The sequence below is a fragment of the Sarcophilus harrisii genome, chromosome 2 (assembly GCF_902635505.1).
Source record: "Sarcophilus harrisii chromosome 2, mSarHar1.11, whole genome shotgun sequence".
Lineage (NCBI taxonomy): Eukaryota > Metazoa > Chordata > Mammalia > Dasyuromorphia > Dasyuridae > Sarcophilus > Sarcophilus harrisii.
The window spans coordinates 555,316,486-555,338,094 of record NC_045427.1 but is presented as its reverse complement, the minus strand read 5'-3'; the positions used below and the strand labels follow the sequence as shown (position 1 = coordinate 555,338,094).

At 33.6% G+C, this 21,609-nt stretch overlaps 1 protein-coding gene across 2 annotated transcripts in view; it reads right to left on the bottom strand.

Moving 5' to 3' along the window:
* The window catches only part of HOMER2 (homer scaffold protein 2), a 151,465-nt gene that overhangs the window by 22,913 nt on the left and 106,943 nt on the right, over positions 1 to 21,609 (bottom strand). For both annotated transcript variants that reach the window (XM_012541772.3, XM_031955683.1), the window contains exon 3: positions 8,926 to 9,057. In XM_012541772.3, coding sequence (XP_012397226.2) covers positions 8,926 to 9,057 — 132 coding nt within the window. The remainder of the gene's footprint in view (positions 1 to 8,925; positions 9,058 to 21,609) is intronic.

Sequence of the window (21,609 nt, the reverse complement as noted above, 5' to 3'; positions counted from 1 at the left end):
ACCAGGAACTCACTGGAACTTCTTAAACAAGGAAAATATCATAGTCAGATTTGAGTTGGCAATTTGGCAGCTGTGTGGAAGTTGTATGCAGGGAGACCATTTGGGAAGCTATGAGTCCAAGAGAGTTGATGACAAACTATGTGATTGTGGTATAAATGGGAAGAAGAGAACAGATGTGAGAAATGTTGAGGAGATGGAATTAACCAGATTTAGCAACTGACTGAATATTAGAGGGTGAGGAATAGAGAATGAAAATCTCCCAGGTTGAACTGGGTGATTAGAACAATGGAGGTATTTTGAACTCTAAGAAAAAAATTAGAAGGGGTTGGTTGGGGATGAGGATGAGAATATGTTTTGTTTTGGAAATGTCGAGTTTGAGGTGACTGTGATGTCATCCAAGTAGGGATATCAAGGAAATATTAAGAAGATCTTGGAAAAAAACTACAGTCTACATGTCCTATCTACACAAGTATCATTTTCTAATTTACAGTGTGTATGCAGGATTTAGAGCAAGTAAATTTTCCCCAAAAATATAAATGTAAATATTTGAAGTCATGATTGATGTTCCTTCTTTATACTCTATCAACTAACAGCACAAATGAGATAGAATTCAGATAAATTAATAAGAAAGTATTTTGGTCCACTGTGATAGTGACACAGAAATCATAAATACATTATGGAAGAGAAATTTGCTTGAGAGAATGTTTCCTCAGAAATTGATCATCATTGTTTCTGTCAGTGTTCTTTGATTTAAGTGTGGCAGATGATGGCCAAAGTACACCTAAATCTCAATTCTGTTCCAAAAACATGGAAAAACCTGAGGGGTGGGGGAAGGATGGAAGGAAAAGACAAAAAAATAAGAAAAAGAACAGTTCATATAATATTCCACACAGGAGAGGAATCAGGAACATAAGGGAAACCAAATATTAAGTATCCCAACATATATTCATTGGGAAGACTTTCACATCTTTGGTTTCACAAGTAGAAGGAAGGATACTTCTGTCAAAACTTGTATGAGAAGGGAGGAATATTTATGCTTTACCTAAAAGCTTCTTAAACTGTGGGTTGCATAACTGAATGTGGGGGAGTCATAAAATTATGATTTATTATCAGTAAATGTTTGAGTTGTGTACCTATTTTATATATTTATAGACTGCATAAAAATTTTTCTGGCGAAAAGGGGTCATGAATGGAAAAAATTTAAGAAGCTCTGCTTTATATACCAGAAAATATCTCAGGAGATAAAAAGTGTCACAGGTCTTTTAAAATGTGCCATAATTAAACAAAGAACTATTTCTAAGGGTAACAAAACAATATAAAAGTTGCAATGGTCCATTTCAGTCAAAACATCACTGTTTCAACTTATCTAATATCTTTTTACTCTTTTGCAGGCAAAGTTCTAGAAAAACTGTCTACTCTCCTTGAATTCATCACTTCCAAACTCTTTGTAATCTGACCTTTTACCTCTTTACTAAAATTTTCTCCAAAGTTACCAATCACATCAGCTGCAAAGTGTGATCATCTTTTCTTAGTCCTAATTCTTATTGACATTTGCAGCATTTGACAGTGATTACTATCCTTTTCTATATACTCTTTTCTATATACTTTGTGTGGGTGTGAAAATGAATGGGGGAGAAGAGCAGGGGTGGGTGAGGACAGGGGACAGACAGATAATGTTCTTTTGATTCTTTGGCTCTTTTTTTTACATTCTCTTTTGCTGGATCACCATCCATATTATGCCTGCTAAGTGTGGGTGTCTTCCAAAGCTGTCATGAGTCCTCACCTTTTCTCAACAACTCTCTCACTGAGTTCATCAATCAATCAACTCACTGAGAGAATTCATCAATTTCCATAAGTTCAGTCATCATTTCTTTCCTCCTGAGCTCTAGTCCTGCTACTAGATATTTCTAACTAAATGTTCCATTGGCAGCTCAAACTCAATATATCTCAAACAGAAGTCATTATATTTCCTCCCAAAGCACCTCATTTCTTACTTTCTCTATTTGTTTTGAAAGCACCACTGTCTTTCTGCTCAACCAGATATACAACATTGGAGTCAATCTCAAATCTAATTAGTTGCTAAGATCTGAGGATTCTACTTGCACAATATTATTTGCATTCTTCCTTTTCTCTTCAATCATACAACTGCCAACCTAATTTAGACCTCAACGTCTTTTACCTGGCCTACTATGGGAGTTTCCTAATTGGTCTCTCTGTGTCCAATAACATCAACTATAAAATAAGTTTAATAATAGCACCTACCCCATGGGGTGGTGAGGATCGAATGAGATATTTGTAAATATCTAAGCATAGTGCCTAGCACATGACTGAAACTTAACAAATGCTTATTCCTTTCTTTTTACCTTCCCTTTCCTCTTTTTCTTCTGATTTATCTTCCCACAAAACTGCCAAAAATGATATTCCTAAAGCACTGATCTGATCTTTTTGATCAAAAACTTTAGTGGCTCCCTGTTGCCTCTAGAACCAGATACAAACTGACACTTAAAGCCCTTTACAGTATAAATGTAGCCAAATTTCTAACTTTGTTACATGTTATTTCCCTTCAAACATTTTAAGTTCTAACCAAACAGTTCTATTTCCTGTTCCTTCTACAAAACATTCTGTCTCCTAGAAAGAAAGGTATGCAAGTATATTCTAGATGGAGCTGTAAGTCAGTACAGCCATGTTAGAAAGCAATTCGGAATTAGGAAAATAAAGTGACTAAAATGCCTTTTAAGCCAGAGATTCTACTGCAAGAAATATACCTCCAAAATCACTAATTTTTTATTTAAAGGTCCCATATATACCAATATATTTATAGCAAAGAACTGGAAATAAAGTAGATGTACATCAACTGGGGAAGGCCTAAACAAATTTTGGTACATGAATGAAGCACTAAGTGACAAATAGATAGAGCCTTAGACTTGCAGTAAGAAAGAACTAAGTTCAAATACAGCCTTAGATATTTACTAGCTATGTAATACTTGCCAAGTCACTTAACACTGTTTACCTCAGTTTCCTCAACTATAAAATGAGGGAATAATAGAACTTACTTCATGGGAATGTTGTGAAAATCAAACAATATTCCTATTATCCTTTGTAAATTTTAAATATATATTGACTACTATGATGACTGATAAAATAAAATATTACTATGCTATAAAAATAATGAATATAATTAATACAGAGAAGCATGGAGAGACTTAAATGAATCAATGCAAAATGAAGTAAACAGGAGGCAAGAAGATAATAATTATACCAATGAAAATAGAAAGAACACAAAATAATAATTTTTAAAAATCAATGTAGCAAAATTATAAAGAACAAGTATGGCCTCAAAGAAGAGATGGGAGTAAAGTAGTCTATAGGTTTGGAATATTGCACATGATCTTTTTTTAATGTAATGAGCAGTTTTGGTGTGGGGTTTTTTTTCCTTGTTTTTTTCATTCTTTGTCATAGGATAGCTCTCTGGGAGCAAAGAGTGGGAGGGATATAGATAAAAATTTAGGTGATATAAAAACAAAATATCTCAATAAAATTTTTTTTAAAAGATAGTATCACAAATCCAATGCTGCCACTGTCATGATTTCCACTGAATTGGCACATTAAAGAGATGGTTATTTTTATTCATTTTTCCCTGCTTTAACCTATTATATTCTCTGCTCCAGAGATGGAGTACCAGACACACAGAAACATCCTTTCCTTATTACTTTCCATGACATATGGGTATGGACGTTTTAAAGAACATTTCTGTCACCCTAAAGTTACAGAAGGCCAAAAAGGAAAAGGTTTAGGAGATGCCCACAGTCAGATGGCTCCATATAGGGTTTCTTGATCAATTTTCATTCAATTCACCATATTATATGATTAGAAGGTTTTTTAAAAAATGAAACAAAAAGTGTTACCTCCTGATTCCATCCCTTTTTCCAAGTTGACTTATTCCTGGAAAGTACTTTTTTCTCCAAAAATTATTAGCTTCCTTCAAAGCTTAATTTTAATGTTACATTCTTTTGAAGGTCATTTTTCATCCTCTCTGTTTTTTTAAATTATAGCTTTATTATATTTATTATAGAAATCCTTCCTGGAATTCCAGAACTAAAAGAGCTTTCTGATTAAGTCAATTCCCCTGCCTCCAAATATGGCCTAACTAATTCAATCTGATAGAAGAGCTGCTTTTTAAAAATCCTTCTGGTTGTCACATCAAAACAAATAAATAGATAAACAAATAAATAATCTTTCAAGTTCTTTGTGGCTTAGATTAAGCATAACTGCTTCATACTGTCTTCTATAAAAATGAAGAAAGCAATATTTTATGAGTTGTAATACATTTTAAAGATTTATGAAATAGCTATAACAATTCTATGGTTCAGAATATTCACAGTAAATTCCCCTCCCCCCAACCCCAACCACTATACCATAAACTCTTTCCCATTCACTGATAAATTTTCATTAGTTTAAAGATTAACAATCTCTGAAAGCAATAATTTGCTGGCATAAAGGACCTCAAGTTTTTAACAGAGTGGCACAAAAGGAACAACTGTGCACTAAGTGTTTCTAACCACCCACAGATTTGTAAAGGAAATGGATGATCAAACTCTATAACTGGGCTGGGGGAAAAAAAAAAAAAACACTAGACAGAAAGCAAGTTTTTATTTGAGAAACAATCCATACATCTCGCTTCCCACAATAAAAAGAAAGAAAATACTTTACTCCTATTAAACCCATTAAAAAGACCGTTCCTTCCTCTCTGTTTTTCCCCTCCCCAAAAAATATAATAATGGTGAAAGAGAACAACCTTTTTGGCTTTGTACAGACACTTTCTAAAATTACCAGTTTGTATTGTGTATTCTCAGAGATAATGCATCCGCATTTATTTATTTATTTCATCTACCCACTTGATTTAATATAACAAACATCAACCTAATGTTCAAAAAACCTGGTATACCAAGTTTTCTGAGCAGAGATATGTCCAAATTCTGGCCCATAAATTGGTTTCAATTAATCTCTGTTAGGTCCAGTTTGTATATTTAAATTAACTACATTTACATTCAGTAGCTCTGAGAATATCCCCATGTCTCCTACCTAATTATTATCTGCTGATTCATGACCTAAATACCAAAAACTATCCTTTGAGTATATGCTAACGGCAATAGTAACTACTGGTGAATTAATGACTTAGGCTAAAGTAGAAAACTAACTTAAAATCTAGCCAAACAAATCAATCTCAGATAAAATGCACTAATTCAGGTTCTAGAGGACAAGTGATGAAATACATTTCTCTAAGTCTAGCTATCAATGCAAAGTATTATATATAGTCCCTGTATTGATCAATTTTCTATAACTTTTATTTTTTCTTTATTATAGAGAATATTTCATAGAAGTAGGTAGGATAATATTTGGAAATAGCAGTGATTCAAAAAACAAATAATATTTTAAAAGCTAAAAAATCTTTAGACTTTAGCTTCCTTTCAACTTTCATCTAGAATAAATAAAAATCTAGCCAACATTCAGAGCTTTTCCTACTTCAATATTAACTGAAAAAGTCAGAAAATGAGTCAAGATCAATTATGTGGAGAAAGTTCATCAGAGATCACATAGAAGATAATTATGAAAAGCAAATGATTTACACTGTTAGCTACTGAGGCCTTTACTCTAACAGTATAATAATAAAAAATGGAGATTTGCTCATATAGATAAGACTCTAACTATAGCAGCAAGTATAGCACTCCTCTGACCATCTCTAACTATATATCCATAATTCTTACCAAGCTTCATGTTTGCAGCTACCTATACCACTAAATCCCTCCAAATAAACATTCTATTTATTGTATGAATTTCTGGTCCATAATAATCAGAAAACAAGTTCACTTTGGCTGGTGAGTGAGAATCAGACATTAAATATTTAGATCAGGTAAAGAAGATGGGCCAACCATTTCTTGGGATAGAGCAGCCAGCCTTAAATTTTTTCCACTTGAACCTATTTTTGCCTGAGAAATTTTTACGTGACCCTAGGTATATAGGTACATAAAATAGGTATATAAATCAAACATTTACTAATAATGAATCATAATTTCATGACTCCCCACATTCAATAAATGACCTCATATAGGGTCATGAACCACAGTTTAAGAAGTTGAGGGATAGAGAATTAAGACCAGAGAAACTGGTTTATTTGTCTTCTTACTGCTCTAGTAGGCTGAAGAGAACTAAAGAAAAGGGAGAGATCTGACAGAGTTAAATAAACTTTATACAAACAGTGATAAGAATGATAAAATTTAGAAGAGATCTGAGTTCAAATTCTAACTTTGATATGTATTAAATGTCTGAACTATTAAGCCTCTGTTACTGCACCAGTAAAATGGGAATAATACCTCTAGTATTTAGCTCAGGGCATAAAGACAAAAGAATGAGACTGTATATAAAACATTTAGTAAATTTTACAATAATACATAAAAAATGTCAACTATTATAAATTATTAGGAAAATTTTCTAGGGGAACTATATGGTTCAGTGGATAGAGCACTGGCTCTGAAGTTAGGAAGACCTGTTTAAATCTGGCTTCAAATACTTAACACTTCCTAACTGTATGACCTTAGGCAAGTCACTTACCAGTGATAATTTTTCTGCTTTGCATAAAAAAAAAAAGAATCATTTCCAAGTAGGGAACATGTGTTTTTTATACCACTTCTTTCACTTACTTCTTTTTTCCTTTAACACATCTTTTCCTTTTACCTTCCAAAGTTTTTATTTTAACTACCTACTAGGCAACCCACTTGCCTCTGTCATTCACAGCAGAATTCCCATATTCCAAAATTAATTTTTACTTTCTATTCCCCATTAGTCACACCAAAATTCTCATTTTTTCCAGTGTATTGAAGTTCAGTGTTAAGAAAACAAATGCAAAGAATTTCAATCTCCGACAGTCAACACTTCCTTTAATCCCTCTCCAAAATCTAGTCTAATTGTCAAAGATCAAAGTTTTAACTAGGAGAGGGAAATACTGTGAGAGTGAAAAGTAAGTGGTGTATCTTCCTTTAAATCATGTCATTCAACCTATGTGAGGCAGGTTTTGTAAGAGAAAAGGGAAGAAGGAAAAACAGAGCTTTGTGTTACCTAACTCCTTTTCTCCTTCAGGGAAATTGCAAGTTATCATTTTTATTCTGCCTTCTCAGTATGTCCCACCCTTGTCCCTAACTTTATCCTTGTAGGCTGCAAAATTTAATCTTTGAACCACCAGGAAAAGCAATGAGTGAAGGAAATACAGAACTACTAGTATAAGTCTGTAATACACACAAGAGGAATGCTGAACTTGGTATCTGGAAGAAATGGGTTCAAATCTTGCCTTTGAAAACAACTTTGAAATTCAGTTTCCTCATAGGCAAAATGGGACAGTAATAATACCTCTGCAGAGGATTGTTATGATGACCAAATGAGATTACGCATCACTTTGCATATCTTAAAGCTCTCTATAAATATCCATTATGTCATTAGAGTAAAAGATATGAGTTCACACTAATCTAAGTGTGTCCAGGGATTTCAGACTATGTCATCATGCCTTGCTCCGAACAATAAATCTATCTTGAACATTTGTGTCTTGGGGCTCCTAGTCTCAGGAACAAGTAGTTCTCACTGCTTGAGTCTTCTACCTTGCAAATCCAAAGATATTCGGAGGGCCCTCAAACCAATATTCTGCACAGTTCAGTTCCTCCTGTCTTATCCCCAAAATACCTGATTTGGTGATAAAATAGCAATATTAGTAGTGAAAACCATTTGAATAAATGAATTATCATTTATGTATAATAGCCATGCAAGACAGTAACAATTATTCACTTATTTCATTAAAACAGTAAACTCTGCTTACATAAATCCAGCTTCCTAGTTGTTGCCAATAAGATCATTCAATCACAATTTTAACAAATTAAAGGAAACATTGCCTACTATAGTCTATGTATAGTAAACACTTCATCCTGAGCTAGTAGAATTTTTAAAGTGCCTTCTCCAATGGCTCTTCTTAAACTGAATCAGTACAAACAACATAAAATTTAGGGACGTGGGAGGAAAGTACATGGTTGAAAAGCAAAAATAATTACACCCATTAGTAAGTTACCCAGTAGAGACTAAGAATGGAATTTGCAGAGGGCAATAGCTCCAAAATTACTACAATGGACTAGGATGGCAGTGGAACTAAATTATTTTCCCAAAGCAACTTCTTAACCTCTTTATCCACTGCAAGAAATGTTGATGCCCCTATCACTAATCAAACAGGTAGAGGTAATTCCATCTCTTTCACCCACTTTGGAAGGTGTAACTGAGATCTAATTTTTAGGACCTTGAAAACTCAAGGCATCTAGCTTTGGAAAACAATGCAATATTCACGCTTTTGTACTGACAATGAATGCAGCTAGGGAGAGGAAACTTTCATTTTGGATGTCAGTCTTAAACTTTAGGAAAGAAAGGGCAATAAATTAGGAAAGTGGTCCCACCATGAGACTTCTATGTTGATTCTTAAAGCTAGAAGAGATCTGAAAAATTCATTAAGTCCAATTTTTTATTTTATAGGTGAAGGCAGGATAATTTAATCCAGAACATAAAATTAGTTAATGGCAGGGATTTTAAGCCAGAGCTCCTGAACTCATTCCAATTCTCTTTTTACGACAGAATTCTAGAATTTTGTTAGATATGGACAATTTATTTACATTCTGCTTTTCCATCCCCAAGGAACTCCTTACATTAGCAAAGTACATCTAGCTTACAAGCAAACAGTACAGATAGTCTTAAAAGTTATGTCCTGAAATAGAATCATGTTTTTTGACAGGACTTTTACTCAAATATTGTTGACAGCATGAATTAGGTCCTAAACGCAGCAACTAAAATCTGAAAGACTTCATCAAGCATAGTAGCATATTGTAGAAAGAACCAAGCTACCTTTGTCAGCTGTTGCTCAGAAGAAAAACCCAAACCAAACACAGTGTTTGCTCTGCTGTCTGCCCACTGGCCGAATTTCTGCGATGTTTTGGTGAAAGTCATATTAGGTGTGATTGTGCTGTTGATGATCACCTGCAGGAAAAAAAAAGTCCAAAGAGAAAAACTCTGTTAGAAACCAAACTCTCTATTTTTAAGCAAAAGTATTAATTTATAAACTGCCTCCTCTGTCTAGATATATTTGGTACTAAATTTGAGGGGAGAGTTCAGCTAAAGAACAGTAGACAGTCTAAATTAGGATCTTATAAGTTGATGGTAGAAGATAATTTTTCTAGTCATATTTTGAAGAATTGCTATTTTATTATGTTAAAATTATTGTACATTAAAAAATACTATTAAGTGACAAAAACTATAATAATATAAACTAATGATTATGATAAAGGTGGCTAGCATTGATATAGTGTTTTTAGTCAATAGTCAATAAACATTTACTAAACTCCTAAAAAATTTGGCTATTTTATTTTCTCCCAGAAGGTGCTATCTAGTAAATAGACCTCCCATTCTGTAGCATCAATAAGCCCAGAAATGGCATTCCTTCTCCTGAAAGTATATAAGAAAAAAAAAAAAAACATGAAAAATATGTATGGATGAGTGTGGTTAGAAACATTTTTTTAACCAAAAAATCCTTAGGAATGTAAACTATGTATTTGGCAAGACAGTTCATAATATCCATTGTTTCTAACTATTTACAGGTTGTTTCCCCTATTAAAATGGGAGCTCCTTGAGGGCAGAAACTTCTTTTGCCTTTCTTTGCATCCCCCTCTCCACCCCCTACAAGTGCCTCAAATATTACTAAATGTTTAATATTTGCCTGTTGACTGACACCAAAGGAAAGGAATGGTACTCATTTGAGCAAGAGTCCTAAAAAGGGAAAGTAAAGCACTTAGATTTCTTAAATATGCATGAATTTCACAGAAAAAGTCAGTGGTAGAGAAATAAAGGAGAAGGGAGGAGAGGGAGAATGCTCTCTCATAGGAGCTCATGGGAGAGAGTAAAAAGAAAAACATTTACAAACTTGCTTTTTTGGAATCACACATTAAGTAGTCATAGAAAAATGTGAACTCGACAAGTGTTATTGAGGAAGACTTATTATCATAATATTACCTTAATATATTGTTATAATTATAACAATAGATAAATGATATTTCTGGACAAGGAGGTTCTATTAAAAAAAAAAAACAAACTAAGGAAATTGTGAGATTTCAAAGGGTTCTGTTCTATGTCAAAACAGGTAAAATCCTCTTGACTGTCTCTTCAGAAGAACTTTTACCAGTAACTCTTATCAGCCTCCATTAATAGATACTTCAAAACCTTCAAATATCCTTTAAATATTTTAAATCCCTTGAAATAATAGGAAGTCAGTCTGTGGTTTCAGATGGTTATAGTCCCTGAATTATAAATTAGATAGTGTAAGGCATATAAAAGTTCTTCAATAAATATTTAAGGTATGAATTTTTTTCTAAGGTTTATGTCTCAATTCTAAGATTCTATGAATGAATTACAATCATACTGCAGTTCCACTTAATCCTCTCAAAGGACAGATAGCCTATGTATATAACTAAGTGGAAAGTTGTGAAAGGTAGTTTCAACAATTTATATATTTGTTAATGGAGAGCAGGAAGGAGGTAGAAGGATGATTCCTTTTTCTTTCAAAGTATTCCAAAGGCATCAAACAAGTCAAACATTATTAAAGGCTTATTATATACTAGGCACTGTGTTAAATTCTAGGACTACAAAGAAAAGGCAAAAATAGCCCCTGTCCTCAAGGAACTCATATTCTAATCTAAAAATAGATATATACAAGATATGCAGAGTATGTAAAAGATATAAGACCTAATGAAATCAAGTAGAATCAATTCTATGAGCAACAAACTCCTTAGAAACAAGTTAATCTTAAGCATAGACTTCCTGTTAACCTATGAGACCAAAAATCTCATCAACATTTGTCCTTAGACAATTGGGCATATGCAAACTTCTATAAGTCACCAGCTCTCTATAAACTTCTGACAATATCCCCATCTTTCTCCTTCAACACTTATTCCCTTGAAGAAAATTCTTCTTTCTTTCTTTCCCCTTTGCACCCAGATATCCAGTATCCTCTGGATCTCAGACATTTACCCTTCTTTCAAAACAGAAAAAAGTATCAGTCATATTTTCAATGAACAAATTTTAAACTGTGTGTATGTGTGTTACCTCAGTGTGTGTAAGTAATTTATTCCCAATTGTGTAAAGAAAAATGCGCACTGAGGTTGAGGAAGATGACTAAAATCACACCAAATGGTGCTTATTCTGCTGGTACTGAAGATAAATCCAATTAAGTTCTTTCAAGGTAACTGAGAAAGATGAATGTCCAAAAGAAGAATCTCTCCCAGCCCATTTCTCCCACTTCCCTGGGGAAGTTACCAGAACTGTCTTACAGATGGAGATCTAATTTCCTGATATCAAAAATCTGCCTGGAGTAGAGATGCCAGGCTCTCCTAGTTGCCAGCAGCTTTTTCCTAGGAACTTGGATACAAGTCAAATCAAGTGAAGTCAAGAGGCATTTATTAAATACCTTTTACAACCTAGGTTATATAATATTCTCCTGTGTCTTTTTTTCCCCTCTTCTCTTCCTTGCTTGGGCACAGGTCAACGTCCCTCCCTTAACCTTGATCCAACTTTCCATTACCTCCTACTTGAAGACAACTAGATGCATATTTTATATTTTCCAACACATCCGAGGCCTCTTTAGTTAATATATAATTACATTGTATACCTTTACCTCCCTTATCTGCTGTTCTGAAAAGTATCCTGCGTTTCTTCTATCATTTCTATCTCTGATAACAGATGTTTCTGACAAAGTAACTAGAATATGTCTTCTTTGTTTAAAAAAGACTACATCTTGAGTAAATGCACGAAAGTGTATATACATCAATTACTTTAGTAATACTAGACTTAAGGCAAATAAGGCCCCCAGTATGAATAATTCAGTATTTTTCTGGTCCAGATTTTACTTTATATTCTAATGAATACTCCATAAAATCGTTGAATCAGCACCTCCAAGGTCACCTAGCTCACAAACATATACCAATGATACATCTTGAGAAGGTAGTTAATAGTATATTTTAAAGAACTTGTAGGGAATATTGGAGGGATAGTTCATAGGAGTTTCTAATTATAAAGCTGTAAAAGGTACTAGTCATCATAAAACCCTAAACAATCACTCTATAAACTTCTAAATTTAAGTGATTTACTCAATGTCCCATAGCTCACACAAGAATTGGAATAATACTAATTCACCTGATAGTGGAAGACCCAGGACTCTTAATTGTTGAATCAGTTTATTTTTTACTACATGACGCTTTTCCAAATAATTATAGCAAATGATGAGTTCTAGGAAGGTTAAGAAATGAAACAAAGAAGAATATAAAAAGAAGGAAAACGAAGTGGGAGAGTAGGAAAGGATAGGAGCATCAAGTAAAGTGTCCAAAAGGACACTATTCAAGTAGCAAATACCAGCTATATTACCTCAAGTGCCACATTTTGCTTACTCTTGAGAAAAAGTATAGATTTTCATTTTTTTAAAGCCTCCAAACAACAAAGATCTATGACCTAAGATTCCACATTTATAGGTAGCTTCCAAGAAAATAATGGTTAGCAATAAATTTTAAATTCCCTTGTACTGCTACAAAGTAAACTAGGGTGTTTGGTTTGATTTTTTTTTTTAACCATGCAACTTAATTTGCACAATAGATGAATTCTTCAGAAATGAATTTTATTATCAACATAATTATATTTTAATGTTTTAACTGTCCTAAGTGATCTCTTTTTCTCTTTTAAACTCCTATGGATTTTATTATACTGTTTGGTGTTATTTTTGTGTACAGCTAGTCTTGTCTGTATTATACAGGTAGTTCAGTAACTAAGGCAAAATCAGGAAATGACAATTATTGACCTTAAAGCTAGAAAGTCTTGACTTAGCTTCTATTATCTGTGCCATTATGGACAAGTCAATTAGCCTGATATTTTCCTTATCTGTAAAATGGGAATAACTGTATTTGCATTATTAACCTCAAAGAGTTTATGTGCTGGTTTAATGAAATGAATATAGAATGAAAGGTAAAACTACATATATCTGCTATCTTGGATAAATCAGTGGAAAAAGGATAAGTACTGGGGAAGAATATCAAGTTTAGAAGGGTGTCCAATTGGTTGTCAGCCCAATAATGGCAAAATACTCAATTCTGCCAACTTTAGCATGTAGTTTGTCTATATGAAAGCATCAATTATTCCCCAACCAATCTGCTTTCTTTGGAAGACAAGCATGAGTCACACAGTCAATCTAGAGGATGTTTTGCATTTGAATGTGAGAAGCCATCTGGACCAGCCCAAGAACTGAAATTGGATGTTTCAATTGCATGTTCCCAGCCTTTTCTTGCTTTGTTCTCTTCCCAGCAAAAGGGCAAATGAAGAACCTATAAGGGACATCTTTAATTGGGGTTGTTTGCTCCTGATAACTTCATTTAGAGCAAATTAGAGAACAATGATTTGGCATGGGAAGTCTAAAAGAGTCAAGCTTTATCAAGTTGTATCTTCATGATCAATTAATCAACAAGCATTTATTAAACACCTGATTACTAGATTCTAGGCACTATATTAGGAACTCAGAATGCAAAAAAAAAAAAAAAAAAAATGAGAATGAGATTGACCAGATGACTTCAAAAATCCTTTTCATTAAAGCACGTGTGCAAAAATGTTTGTGGCAACCCTTTTTGTAGTGGCAAGAAACTGGAAACTGACTGGATGCCCATTAATTGGAGAATGGCTAAATAAGTTATGGTATATGAATGTTACAGAATATTATTGTTCCATAAGAAACAATCAGCAGGATGATTTCAAAGAGGCCTGGAGAGACTTACATGAACTGATGCTAAGTGAAGTGAGTAGAACTAGGAGATCACTGTACACAGCAACAAGAAGATTATACAATGATCAATTCTGATGGACATGGCTCTTTTCAACAATGAGATGATTCAGATCAGTTTCAATGATCTTGTGATGAAGAGAGCCATCTACACACACACACACACACACACACACACACACACACACACACACAGAGGACTGTGGAAACTGAATGGGGATCACAAAATATAATTTTCACTCTTTTTGTTTTTGTTTGCATTTTACTTTCTTATTTTTTTGCCTTTTTGATTTAATTTTTCTTGTGCAACAAGACAATTCTATAAATATGTATGCATTTATTGGATTTAACATATATTTTTACCATGCTTAACATATATTAGATTACTTACTATCTAGGGTATATTTCCCCGACCCTCTGGTCGGGGGAAAAGAGGGGAAATTGGAACAAAAGGTTTTGCAAGGGTTAATGTTGAAAAATTATCCATGCATATCTTTTGAAAATTAAAAACCTTTAATAAAAAATAAAATTAAAAAAAAATCCTTTCCATTTCTAAATCTACAATTCTATGGTGTCAGTTCTTTTATCTATTTTGTTTTTTTGCACCAACAATTTATTTAAATGTGTTGCCTTAATAGGGTGCCTTCAAGTCTTCTGTTATTCTTTACCATAATTTGATACTGTTTTTTTTTCTTTTGCTCAATAATATGATTATGCCCAAAGAGCCAGCTTTGAACCAACTCCCATATTGCCAACCAGTCATTTCCTATGTTAAAAATCAAGAATGTTCTGAGTCATTTAGCTTTCTTTTTTTTCTTCTGGTCTCTCTCATTGTAAGGACAGCAAGATCAATAGGTTTTTCTCATGTGAGAAATCACATTTAAACAACCACTGGTTAAATTAAGATTTCTAAACAGCTCTGACCAAGACTGCAGCATCTGCCTTAGAACTTAAAAAGGACTTTTTGTAAAAATTAAACTGCTGGTACCACTGCTAGGATAATACACTAAATACATCAAACAGAGAATCAAAGGCCTGATATGTGCAAAAATATTTATAGCAGGACTTTTTTGTTATAGCAAAGAACTGAAAGTGTGTATCCATCAACTGGGGACTGGCTAAATAAATTATCACATGACTGCAATGTAATAATAGTGCACTATAAGAAAAATGATGATTCATAGAAAATCAGTAAGATATATGTACCGATTCACAATTAAATAAACAGAACCAATAGAATTATTTGCATGAAGTCAATTACATGAAGGAATGCATTTACCAATCATGAAGTCAGAATCCTAGTGAGGAAGTACTTTTCTAACTACTTGCTAGAGAAGTGATACACTAGAGACATAGAACAAGCTATATATTTACAGTCATAATAATGTGTTAATGTATTGGTTTATTTTACACTTATTCATATAGGAGGGCCTCTGGGGAGCAGAGTTGACAAATAGTGATATTGATTTATTTTTTTTTAATGAAATCAAAGTTAAAACCATCATAAAACATCTTTAAAATATATAGAAAAGAATACAACTACAGAAAGGAATAAAGAAAAGCAAAGAAGTTTTGTTTTGTTTTACTTTTTTTTTTTTTTAAAACAGGATTTTTTTCACAGGATAGTATCCTGTTAAATTTATTATATACTTGAAAAGCAATGCAATATAAGTTCATAACATTATATACAATCTTCTCTGTTCTTTGCACACCAAAAATCATATGCTAATACTTAAATTCATCATAAAAAATAAAATAAAAAAAAAAACTGACCAGATACCAGCCAGTGATTAAAAAGCAAGGAGCCTTTGTTTATTTAGTAGATTTTAGTTCGAATAAGGGAAAGGTACATGGCTTAGTTTATCAGACCCCAAATTGGAACTATTAAGGTGATGACATGAAAGGAAAAAAAGAACATCAAGGCAGCAATAGCTGCTTTTAAACTAGGAAAGTCCTTCTCTCCGTGTAGCATCCCCTCCTCAGAACAACTTGGAACAGTCATTGGTGGCTCCAAAGTGGAACCAGAAAGGGGAAAGAAGATGTAGCCATGGGCATAATGATCTTTGGGCTATAAAAGGAATCCACAATGATTCTGAGGGGTGCCATTCCCTAAACTTTGTATATAATTACCCCAAACTGTGGTCACTACATTCATCTTCCTTGGGAGGACTCACAGTTCCATCATTATTCCATAAATCACAGCAGCTCAGAGACTCATAAAAAGTGGCTAAATGGTCAGGAACCTGAGAGTCTCAAACATGAAAAGTCACAGGGATAGAGGAAGGGTACCACACAGGAGAGAAAGAATATCTGAAGCACAGATGGCCTAGACAGGAAAGAATAACTAGTCACAAAACCTTCCTGACTATCGTAGGAACGTTTAGATTTTTCTTTGGTTCAAAGATCGCTATGGCTACAGAACTTATACTGATCACTTTGGATATTTGGATAGCAGACATGAAGTATTGAAAGATATACAACATGGTAGTGCTTTCTAGAGTTTATACTCCATTGGCAAAGCCTTAGAGAATGCAGGGCCATAATCACTCCACAATGTGTGTGAAACTTTTGGAGGAATACAAAATTTAATGAAGTCAAATTTATTTTATATAGGATGGTGATATGTAGCTAGAAAAAATTTAATATGAAAAATACCTAGGTCCTTTGCTTCACATATATTCAAGGAGATTAAAGACAGAATGATGTCTTATGTGGACATGTGGACATATGTATGTATATATACACAAAAACACACAGTTATATCACATCATTTTTGCAGTGTCTAAAAACTAGAAACAAATACCCATCTATGAAAACGTCTGCAACTACAACAAATTGTAGTAAACAAATATAAAGGAACATTGAGATATCTAATAGCAAATATGAAGAATTTAGAGTAGCATGGAAAAATTCATGTGAAATTATACAAAGTGAAATAGAATTAAGGAAAAATTATGTATGAGGACTAATATAATATAAATAGAAAGAACAAAAAAAAAAATTCTTGAAACAGAACCCTGTATAATTATAAAGACCAAACTGAGCTCCAGGGAAGAATTAAGAACATTGACCTCCATTTCTTATTTGCAAAAGTAGGGAACTATGGGCATCAAACATTGTTATTTTCATCTCTTACAAGAGCATATTGAACATATTGTCAGACACAAGTGGTACATCAATTTTGCTGAACTGCTCCTATTTAAAAAGTATAAAAAATATTTTAAACCCATTTAAAAAGTAATCTTTCTTACAAAAGGACAGGTATATGGGAAATCAAAAGAGAGGATATATTCAGAAATGTGGTTGACATAAAAACAAAAGACATCAATACAAAACCTTTTTTTTTTTTTTAAAAAAGACTTGAAAATAATACTGGACAGCAAATACAGTATGAATCAACAGTGTTAAATTACTATAAAAACAAATAAACAAAAAAGCTATTCACCTTAACCATACGTTATAAAAAAGAAGTGTGATACTCAAAATCAGGGACATTTTCTCTAGTCACATCCTATTTGGAATAGTGTATTTAATTCTGGATGCTGCAAGGAAGACACTGATGATCCTAGAAAGGTCCAGAAGAAGGCACAGGAAAGAGTAGAAAATGGACATCAAGACATAGAAGAGAGAGTTGAAGAAACCAGAAACTTCTTTAACATGAAGAAGAACTAGTTTATCAGAATAAATAAATGTTATCTTCCAGAATTAAAAGATGATATCTACATATAGGAGATATTTAGTTTACTGTGCTATCTCTGGAGGAAAGAACTAAGATCAATAGGAAGAAAGTGGATAGTAACAGAATTCAGTTCAACATGAGACCAAGTTTTCTAAAAGAAAAATTAAGAATTTTCTAAGAGTACAATATTGTAAAGAGGACTACTGCCCAGATAGGTATTGAACTTAATGACTTCCAATTTTCCTTCTAAATTTCAGATTTTTAGATTTTCTTCTGGACTAGTAAAGATCTGTGGAATTTAATGAACATATTTTTTTTAAATGAGTTTTGAGATTTCATTGATATAAGCAATCCCCAGTAAAGATTTGTATCAATACAAATCTCCCACCCTCCTGCCTTACAGTTGTAGGGAGTTGCCTCTGATCTCAGAACCTGGATGTATCAAAGGTGATGAGCCGCACATTGCCTCTCATTGCACAATCAACAGACCACCTACCCTTTCCTCTATTTCCCCCCTCTAAACTCCAATTGGTTTTGTGGTCTTTTTCTTTTCTGTCCCACTCTCAATAAAAAGAAAAATGAGACAAATATCTTTTTAGATTTATGTGAACAAAACTGTCATTTTAAAGAATTCACTGGCAACATAAGCACACCAACACTGAGATGACCATATTACTGAAATTAGGAAGGTACATTTGAGTGAGAAAATCTAACTAAAAAATGACTGCTGAGCTGACAAACTGAAATTTGTCAACAAATCTGGTATCAGTGAAAAAGCACTAAGCAATTCTCAAGCAATTTACAAAATGGTTCATGATAGATAAGGCAATACATATGTTTTCACTCATTCTCAGAGTAAATACAAAGCTGAATATTGAAGAAATATCTAAAGACCAAAGAAAATAAGGGGAAGCTATTGAGAAGGAAATTATCTGAGCCATTTACTTAAAGCTTAACTATATAGATCCCTCATCACCTAGAATGTTTTGAACACAGCTGGCACTTAAAAATTTGCCAAACAGCAAAAGTTTTACAATTTACTTAATCCTTTCTTAATAACATCTCTGAGATAAGTAGAGGGTGGTATACTATCTATCCTTACCTACTTCACAGATATCTGTTGGGCAAAGAAGGACTTTGTAGAAGTAGCTTAGTGGCATGGTATCAAGAGCACTAGAATTGAATTCAGGAAGATCTTAGCTATCTTGTCTTTTAGACACTAAGTAGTTGGGTAAATTCAGTAAAGTTATTTAATCTCAGCCTTAGTTTCATCATATGTAAAATGGCAATAATAAAAGTATCTACTTCGAGGGTTGCAGTGAAGATCAAATGAGATAATATTTGTAAAACATTTTGCTTGCTGTTTAATTGTGAGCCATAATCATCATTATTACCATTATACAGATAAATGATGAGCCAGAAAACAGAGATGATTTGCTCATGTTTACTGAGAGAGGAGGTTATCAAAGCTAGAATTTTCTCACTTGAAATGTACCATCCTTTTTACCATCCTACATGCCTCAGAGAAGTTATAAGCAGAGGGAAAATAAATTCACTAGACATTAGATGCCCCTAATAAAAAACATTTATTCTTTCCTATTTTGCATATTTATTTATTTTTCAAAAAAATTTTTTTTATTTACAAGATATATGCATGGGTAATTTTTCAGCACTGATCCTTGCAAAACCTTCTGTTCCAACTTTTCCCCTCCTTCCCTCAACCTCCTCCCCTAGATGGCAGGTAGAACAATACATGTTAAATATGCTAAAGTATATGTTAAACACAATATATGTATACATATCCATACAGTTATTTTGCTGCACAAGAAAAATTGGACTTAGAAATAAGGTAAAAATAGCCCAAGAAGGAAAACAAAAATGCAAGCGGAGAAAATAGAAGGAATGGAAATGCTGTGTTGTGGTTCACACAGGTTTCCCATAGTTCTTTCGCTAGGTGTAGCTGGTTCTCTTCATTATTGAATAACTGGAATTGATTTGGTTTATCTCATTGTTGAAGAGGGTCACATCCATCAGAATTGATCATCATATAGTACTGTTGTTGAAGTGTATAATGATCTCCTGGTTCTGCTCATTTCACTCAGCATCAGTTCATGTAAGTCTCTCCAGGTCTTTCTGAAATCATCCTGCTGGTCATTTCTTACAGAACAATAATATTCCATAACATTCATACACCACAATTTATTCAGCCAATTTTTATTTATTTTCCAATTTATTCTCCAATTGATGGGGATCCATTCAATTTCCAGTTTCTAGCCACTACAAAAGGGGCTGCCACAAACACTTTTGCACATATAGGTCCTTTTCCCTTCTTTAAGTTCTCTTTGGGATATAAGCCCAGTAGTAACAGTGCTGAATCAAAGGGTTGCATATTTACTTTTTTAGACCAGACCTCTGAGTTCATTGCAGAATGAGGTAATTGCCTTCCCTCCCTTCCTCTGTACACATTAATACAGCATACATGAAGTTAAACTAAGCACCTTGAATTCAATGATCAATAAAAGAATTTCTTCAACACCACAAAGGTCAAGTTCTTCAATACTGAAACATATATAACATTCAACTGGCCAGGAGAGCTCACCTCAACTCTACTTAATTTCTGATAAAAAATTCTCTAGCCAAACAAGATGGACTGGGGGACATCACTGGTTGTCACCAATATAATTAGCACAAAGAATTTACATTAAAAACCTCACTCTACCAAAGAGAATCTGCCTTGATTGGAAACTTAGATTTTTGTGTTAAAGAGTTGCCCAAAGAGATTAAGTAACAGACTTATCTAGGATTATGAATCCAATGTTTTAGTGGGAGCACTTGAACCCAGATCATCCTGACTTAAGAAGCAGCTTTAAACTATATTATAAAGCAGCAGTCACCAAAACCATTTGGTATTAGCTAAGAAATAGATTAATTGATCAGTGGAACAGGTTAGGTTCACAAGACAGAATAGTCAACTATAGCAATCTAGTGTTTGACAAACCCAAAGATCCTAACTTTTGGGATAAGAATTCATTATTTGACAAAAACTGCTGGGATAACTGGAAATTAGTATGACAGAAATTAGGCATGGACCCACACTTAACACCGTATAATACCAAGATAAGATCAAAATGGGTCCATGATTTAGGCATAAAGAACGAGATTATAAATTAGAGGAACATAGGATAGTTTATCTCTCAGACTTGTGGAGGAGGAAGAAATTTGTGACCAAAGATGAACTAGAGACCATTATTGATCACAAAATAGAAAATTTTGATTACATCAAATTAAAAAGCTTCTGTACAAACAAAACTAATGAAAACAAGATTAGAAGGGAAGCAACAAACTGGGAAAACATCTTCACACTTAAAGGTTCTGATAAAGGCCTCATTTCCAAAATATATAGAGAACTGACTCTAATTTATAAGAAACCAAGCCATTCTCCATTTGACAAATGGTCAAAGGATATGAACAGACAATTTTCAGATGATGAAATTGAATCTATTACCACTCATATGAAAGAGTGTTCCAAATCACTATTGATCAGAGAAATGCAAATTAAGACAACTCTGAGATACCACTACACACCTGTCAGATTGGCGAAGATGACAGGAAAAAATAATGATGATTGTTGGAGGGGATGCAGGAAAACTGAGACACTGATGTATTGTTGGTAGAGTTGTGAACGAAACCAACCATTCCGGAGAGCAATCTGGAATTATGCCCAAAAAGTTATCAAATTGTGCATACCCTTTGACCCAGCAGTGTTACTACTGAGCTTATACCCCAAGGAGATATTAAAGAAGGGAAAGGGACCTGTATGTGCCAAAATGTTCGTGGCAGCCCTGTTTGTAGTGGCTAGAAACTGGAAAATGAATGGATGCCCTTCAATTGGAGAATGGTTGGGTAAATTGTGGTATATGAATGTTATGGAATATTATTGTTCTGTAAGAAATGAGCAACAGGATGAATACAGAGAGGCTTGGAGAGACTTACATGAACTGATGCTAAGTGAAATGAGCAGAACCAAGAGATCATTATATACGTC